At 31.0% G+C, this 7,979-nt stretch overlaps 1 protein-coding gene across 1 annotated transcript; it reads left to right on the top strand.

The window, feature by feature from the left end:
- Window positions 1-641: 641 nt before the first annotated feature.
- Window positions 642-1,577, top strand: LOC113189583 (olfactory receptor 6C2-like). Its single transcript, XM_026398441.2, has one exon. The coding sequence runs from the start codon at window positions 642-644 to the stop codon at window positions 1,575-1,577; it is 936 nt and encodes a 311-aa protein (XP_026254226.2).
- The last annotated feature ends 6,402 nt before the right edge of the window (window positions 1,578-7,979 follow it).

Below are 7,979 nucleotides of genomic sequence, written 5' to 3'. Positions count from 1 at the left end.
CTTACCCTATTAGACTGCCCCTAGACATTGCATATTGGTTACTGTTATCCTCTGAGTATATCTGGAATGTTTTGGAGGAATATTTTTCTCACTTTCTCTGCCTCATCTTTATACTTCTGCTTGGAATATATTAAGAGAATATCTTACAGGTACTTGCAACAATATCTGTACTTTCTCATGAGCTTTAAAATACTTTACCAAGTACCTTATAAGGACCTGAGGAAAAGTGGAGAATCTTCAAAAATCTGTGACAGAAATCCAAATGCAGCTGCTAAAAGTTCATTAAAGATTTAGGTAGTTTATTTTTACTCCTATTTATGGTAAATTCCTTCACCTTCATCTCCTCAGCCTCAAATAAGAGCAGTTAAGAGTCATTTCTCCCCTGTGAAGGATTTACTATCTTACGTAGTTATTTCATTCAGGCTTCTTTGAGTCTTCAGAACTCTGATATGATTCATTAAAACAATTATTTTGTAGCTAACCTTATCGTTTGGGTTGCTGAAGTGACAGTAACAGCCTCTGGTGACTCTCTATATCCTAATAAGAAAGGAAAATTGCACTATTCACCTTTGATAACATTGTATTCCCTTGAAATGTCTCTGAATTTTTCCTGAAAATATGAAAGAAACTTGGATTCAATGATGGCAAACAAGACAATAACCACCTTCATTTTGCTAGGGCTGACTGATGATCCTCAAGTTCAAGGTCTAATTTTTGTGTTTCTATTTCTCACTTACATGTTGAGTATAACTGGGAATCTGACCATCATATCCCTCATTTTATTGGATCCCCATCTTAAAACACCTATGTACCTTTTCCTACAGAATTTTGCTTTATTAGAAATCTTGTTTACATCTGCTTGTATTCCTAGATACTTATATAACATAGCAACAGGTGACAAGTCCATTACTTATAATGTTTGTGTCATTCAAGTGTTTTTTATTGATGTATTTGGAGTAACTGAATTTTTTCTTCTGGCCATTATGTCCTATGATCGTTATGTGGCCATCTGCAAACCCCTGCATTACGTAGTCATCATGAACAGCAGAGTCTGTGGAAAGCTCGTCTTCTGCTGCTGGATCATTGCGGTGTTGATCATACTCCCACCACTTATCATGATACTAAATCTAGAATTCTGTGACTCAAATATAATTGATTATTTTTTCTGTGATTCATATCCTATCTTGAAGATTTCATGCTCGGACACATGGCTTTTAGAACAGATGGTGATAACCTGTGCTGTATTATCTTTCATCACAACTCTTCTGTGCGTTGTTCTGTCCTACATATACATCATCAAGACCATCCTAAGATTCCCCTCTGCCCAGCAAAGAAAAAGGGCCTTTTCCACTTGCTCTTCTCATATGATTGTGGTGTCCATCACCTATGGAAGCTGTATCTTCATCTATGTCAAACCTTCAGCCAAGGAATCTGTGGCTATCAATAAGGGTGTGACAGTGCTAATGACATCCATTGCTCCCATGTTGAACCCATTCATTTACACTCTGAGAAACAAACAGGTGAGACAAGCTTTTAGTGGTTCCTTCAAAAGAATTAAGTTAACTTCAAAGAAGTAAGAGAATACAGAGACATCACAAATATGTTGTCAAATTTATTGTCATATTTAAAAATCAATTTTGTGAATCAATTTAAATATTTAAAGGAGAATGCTGACATCTAAAAATCAAGTTTTCAAGGAACCAGAGATTTCCTAACAAATTCCTGAAGTTACAAAACCATTTTATGCCTTCCTCATCTGTGTTCTAATTCAGGATAATTTTCTCAAAATATCCTAAAGCTCAATTTTCAGTTTATTCTTTTCTCTTCATGTAAATGAACCTTTGTTAGACTAATATGCTTTACTGGAATATATCTCTAAATGTTCACAAGAAATACAATAATAATTTTATCTTCTATCCAGGTTAACCAAAACTACAAATTACTATAAATGTTTAACTAAGAGAACCAAATGTAACACAAAACAATTCAAAAAATAAGTACTTACCTAATGGGGAATGTGTTTAGAACAAATTGACACTTCCTCACTATAATGTAGTTTATGTTATAGGAAAGTTGTATTTTGTATCTCAAAAATACAGGAAGGAAGAAGGAAGAAAACAGAAAGAAAGTAAAGACTCACCACTACTACCTCAAGCAAAGAAAGTAAAGACTCACCACCACTATCTCAAGCAATGACACATATTTGATGTTTTAGGGTCTGGTTGGTTGGGTGGAACTATGCCTTATTATAATTTTCCCAGTAAGTTTTAATGAGTAGGTTTGACCAAACATGAAATAGCACCAAAACAAATGACCTGACACTCCAGAACCTGACCTTCCAAAATTTTTTGAATATTTTTATGAGGTTCACTTCCATGAATTTCATAAATTCAAGGTGTGGTTAGCCAATGGAAAGACCTACTAAAAGATCAGAGTTTAGAAGAAAAGTGAAATTGGATATCTATTTTGCCCCTTTGTTCCTAACGGGATTGCCAGCAATTGGCCACACCCAAAAAACAAAATCCTGTGAGCAGCTCACCTACAGCTAAGAGTCACTTTTTCCAGATTCCAGTAACCATTCCCTCTAATATTTCTCTTCAAACACAGAAAATATTAATTACTCTCCATTTTGCTAGATCTGAGCTACTACATCATCTCTTTTTAGCTTCTTTTAATGATTAATGATGGATATAATGTATAAGCAGTCTTTAAAAATTTTTTTTCATACATAGATATTCTATCACTTTTTTACTGGTACACTCTCTTATACCCCAAAGAACTGACAGCTGCTTTGTATTTCTTGTCTTTATTTGCATCCCTGACCCCAAATAATTCATATAGAAGTTTTAGATTAATAAATAACATTGAACATTTTAACAAACCTCTTTTCCAGTCATTCATGGAATCTCCTTTTATTCTACTACTTCACATGGTAAAAATACCACAATTGAAATTCCATAATCTCCACTATTTCCCAGAGTCTAAGGAGTTTAATCTTTGACCTCTACTTCTAATGTAGTGTTTTCTTTTAAAGCAAATATGCATTAATTCCAAAATCTTGAACACTATAGTCTGTGCAACACTCTGCACCCTAGACTATTTTCAGGAAAATATCCAATGAGGTTATCTAACAACTTTTAAGATTTTTAAAAAATATTTAGAATCCTTGGAATGAGAAATCTAACATCATCCACTAAAACAACATCTTGTTGACTCAGATATAAATGGTATAGCTCATAGATCCATCTAATTAGAGAAAAAAGAACAAAAGATCTTGAAACTTTTCCAAATACAAATTTTGCTAAGTCTAAATCTGTACCTCTATCTCTACTTTTTGAATTCACATATTCTTCATTAAAGAATAAATCTGATGAATCAATGATGGGTATTTATGTCATTGGTGCTATCATCCAGCAACATGATCCAGCAACAACACTGACACAAATATTATGTTTTTCTGAACATATTCAAAGCTAGCAAATTTAATAAATATGTAAAGAAATTATATGAAGTGTAATTATTTTTGAAGAACCTGAAAAAAATAAGAAAGCATAACCAAAATTGAGAAAAGAATTTATATACTGACTTTGTTAATAGTAAAATGTGAGAAAATGGATGGCTTTCATTCTAAAATACAGTACACAATATAATGACATCCTCTCTTACCACATTTCTTTAACTATACTGGAGATTTTAACCATAAAATAAAGCAAAATCTAATAATAATTATTCTGATAATTATAATAAGACATCCAGAATAGAAAGGAAGAAAGGAGTCCAACTTTATTTGAAGACCACAAGAATATGTATGTAGAAAATTATCTGGAATCTATTTAAAAACTACTAAAGATAAGCCAGACCCAATGGCAAGCCCAAAGCATTTAGCAAGACCCTGTCTCAAAAAAAAAAAAGGGGGGGGGGTGCGGAGGCAAGGGACATAGCTCAGTGGAAAGCGTCCCTGGGTTCAATCCCCAATACAAAAAAAATAAAATAAAATATAAATAAATAAATAACAAAAACTACTAGAACCAAAAGTAAACTTTTCAAGTGTGAAATACAAGATCAATGTGTAAAAATGAATTTTATTTCTAAACATTAGCAATAAATAACTAAAAATTAAAATTATTAAACAATAGAACCAAAATTGCTGCAAAAATATAAAACACTTAGGGCTAAATCTACCCAAAGTCAGGTAAGATGTATACACAGAAAGCTACAAAACATGACTGATGAAAATTAAAGAAAACCTAAATAAATGAAGAAATAAACTATACTCATAGATTCACTCAATATTGTTAAGATATCAATTTTACCTGCATTTTTCTATAGTTTCAATATAATCTCTACCAAAATCTCAGCAAGTTTTTCTGTAAAAGTCAACAAGATGATTCTAAAATGTACATGTAGTTGCAAAGGATGTAGAGAGTCAAAACAGCTTTGAGAAAGGACAATATTGGGACAAAAACTACCTGACTTTAAAATTTATAAAACTACTATAATCAAGCCAGTATTTGCATCAAGATTAAAGAATAGTCAATGGAACACAAAAGAAATTTCAAATATAAACACATAGATTGTCTTCTTATTTTTAACAAAGTTCCAAATATCCTACAGATCTTAGGATCATTAAGAAGAAATGAGATGATAGTCTAAAACTTCATGCAAATGAATTTAGACATATATTTGACTGGCATCTCTTAGAAAATTACAACTCATACAATACAATATTAATTCAAATTTTGTTATATCCAAATTTATGAAAAGCAAATGCAGCTATATTTAAAAACTTTTCCACAATATAAGCTCCAAGATCAAATGGCACTCCAAATAGATTACTCTAAGTAGCATCTATCTTACATTAAATCCTCAAAAAATAAGAGAAACAAATAAAACCACTCAGTTTAAAATCTCACAGTACTTTTGATACAAAAACCTAGTTGGGACAGTTAAAGGAAATTAATGACCAATCTCTTGTGATCATAAATACTACATCCTAAATAAAATATTAGAAAATTAACTAATTGAATCCAGAACATATAAAAGGTTAATATAACACATTTGAATTTGTCAACAGAATATAATACTGGTTGTACATTTAAAATGAAATATATAATTCACCACATTTTATTAATAATTCACCATATTTTATTAATAACAAAAGTATTATAAAGTGAAATAAATAATAAAGGTAAAATAAATTATTAAAAGGAAATAAAATAAATAATTAATAAAAGAAAGATATTAAAGTAGAAAAATATTTTTTCTCAATGACTATATCAAATACAATATTTGATATAGTTTGAAATGTATTTTCAATAGCACTAATAGTAGAATCAAACTTATTAGTGAGTTTGTAGATAGCAATTTGAAATATACAATAGAATATTTTTAAAAATAAGTATAAATATCAAATAAGTTAAAACTATGAGAACAATTCCCAAGGACTAATAGGAGAAATCATAATTTTTTAAGTAATATACGCAAATTTAAAGACCAGTAACAATTAGAGAAAAAATATTTAAACATAGTGTATATATGTGAATGCATGACCAATGTGATCTGCAACCTGTATACTCAGAAAAAATGAGATATCATATCACACCTGATTCAAATGTATGATATGTCAAGGTCATTGTATACCGTCATGTGTAACTAATTTTAAAAAAATTAAATTTAAAAAAAAACATAGTTGAAAAGAGTTTATTGACTTGAAAATAAAAAAGAAGAAGAATATACAGTGTTTAACTCAGTGTTGAAACAGGAGTACTGTCATGAAGTATAATTAGATGTATAAATGTGTATGACCTTTTAGAGAAAATTTTGATAATCTGATGCAGAAGCCTTGGAGTGTGGATGTGCTTTATTTCTGGTGGTATAAATGTAGTCATTGTAAGCTTGCAAAAGTGGTTATAAAAGGATGGTTTGCAAGAAAACTAAATTTCTGGAAAACAGTTTATTCAACCATACAATATATTTATATGCACCCATCTATCTGATAATAATAAGCAGCTTCAAGGCATGTTCAAGAATTGGGAATGGCATGGAAAAACTGAAGGGATCTTATTATAAAAATATCAAAAATGATGATACCTTCTAATATTATTGTCTTAAAATACTTGTATATATTAATATTTCATGATGAAACAAGTTTAAAAATTATATAAGGAATATTTATATCATAGGGAATACAAATGTAAGATGTAGTTATTTTTGATGGGAAAAGTTGGAAATTATAGAAACTGTAAAAGTTTGTGATTGTTCATATATTTTCTTATTGTGACTATCTGAATTTTTTACTTATTTAAATAAAAAATGTAGTATGAATTCTGCTGTCATATATAACAAATTGGAATAAATTTCAAAAATTGATAACCAAAAACAATCTGGTTAAAGGAAAAAGTGATATCCACAGTGTGTAAGGGAAGGAAAGCTTCTATGGAAAAAAATGTAATAATTAAGAAAACAAAGTCCCAATCATCATCCACCATAGGGGAGGTGGAACAGATATCAGAGGGACAGACATGTACCTAACCATCTGGCTTTCGGTGTTATATGTTGGTCATGATTGTTGTCTCTGTTTCTCAGAGGACACTGCCTTCAGTACTGTATTTTTCAGGATTCCTGCCAAGTTCATTATAGTGAAGTTTCATTAGTGATTTTTGAAATTGGGTCACCAAGGTCCCTTTTGTTTATTCATCTCACTTCAACTTTGGCAAATAAAACAAATGATAATCTTGTAATTGTAAAAACTTCTCACCCCATCCATAGGAATCAGAATTACCAACTCTTTCAAAACCAGAAGAGCTCTTCATATTCCCAAAACTTTTGAGTATCATAGATTCTTAAACCTAGAGCATTTTAAAATGGATGAAATCTGTAATGAGAAAATATTGGCAATGTGTTAGATTTGAAAATCTCAGAGACAAAAGGCATTCCAGAGCACTATAGGAGGATCAGCTGTCCACAGCAAGAGCAGCCAGAAGTTCAAACACAGCCTCCACTAACGAGATCCATTCCTCCTCAACATCTGCAGAAAAGCTGCTGTTATACATCCAGTGGAATCTAATGTGGACTTTCAGAAGAGTAAGTACAACTTCTATAATTGTACCTCTATTCTTTTTTGAGATTGTATCAGTATTTCATCAGAGAAATAGATTTTATATACATTTATCTATATCATATGGTGTGTATAACTATTTGAAATATTGTAAAAGAATTAAGTTTATATCTAAGTTATATTTTTTGTAGAAAGTGCAACCTTTGAAAACACAGCTTAGCCAAGATGATACATAATGAGTATTATCTAGATTGTTACCTCACTGTTATCTAACAAGAACTCATCTTTCTCTTCCAAATGAAAGCAATGTATGTTTATATGGAAAAATCACTTCTAAATATGATGCACTAACTAAAAGCTGATATACTATATGGCATCTGCAGCCTTAATTTGTTTTAACCTTTCACATACATAAAGAAAATAGAAATGTCAGAATTCAGTTTCAGTAATTCTCTCAAACTCTGGCTCTTGATATTCTGTACAAGAAAGACCATTAAGGATTGGAAAGCAGACATTTTAAAACAAGGGATTCTACGCAGGGTGGCAGAACTGCAGGTGTATGTTTTTTACATATTGAACTAAATGCCAGAGAGCTGAAGTAAAAGGCTTGGCAGAGGAATAGGTGAGCTATACAGACAGTGTAAATGTATGATCCTTCAGTCCATATCAATTTGACCTATTTTTCCCTATAATCCCTGGAAATGTCATGGGACTCCCAGAAATTCCAGGAACTGTCTTTTTTTCCTATTTTTGTAACTATATATTCTGCAGATTTTCCTGGAGACTGGACACATCTGGTAACTAACCTCTCCTTATTCTAAAGGAAAGAAATAATTTAAACACAGAAAACTATTCACATTACAGTCTAATTGGAGTCTCCCAGGAATATTCTTTTCATTCATTGATATAAACCAACCTCAAA

This window comes from Urocitellus parryii, chromosome 5 (genome assembly GCF_045843805.1).
Source record: "Urocitellus parryii isolate mUroPar1 chromosome 5, mUroPar1.hap1, whole genome shotgun sequence".
NCBI classification, from domain to species: domain Eukaryota; kingdom Metazoa; phylum Chordata; class Mammalia; order Rodentia; family Sciuridae; genus Urocitellus; species Urocitellus parryii.
Note: the sequence above shows the minus strand (reverse complement) of the source record. Positions and strands in the feature narration are given on the sequence as shown.

Excerpts from the sequence above, each read along its gene's own strand:
- LOC113189583 (XM_026398441.2), top strand. The coding sequence starts at position 642 with ATGGCAAACAAGACAATAACCACCTTCATTTTGCTAGGGCTGACTGAT.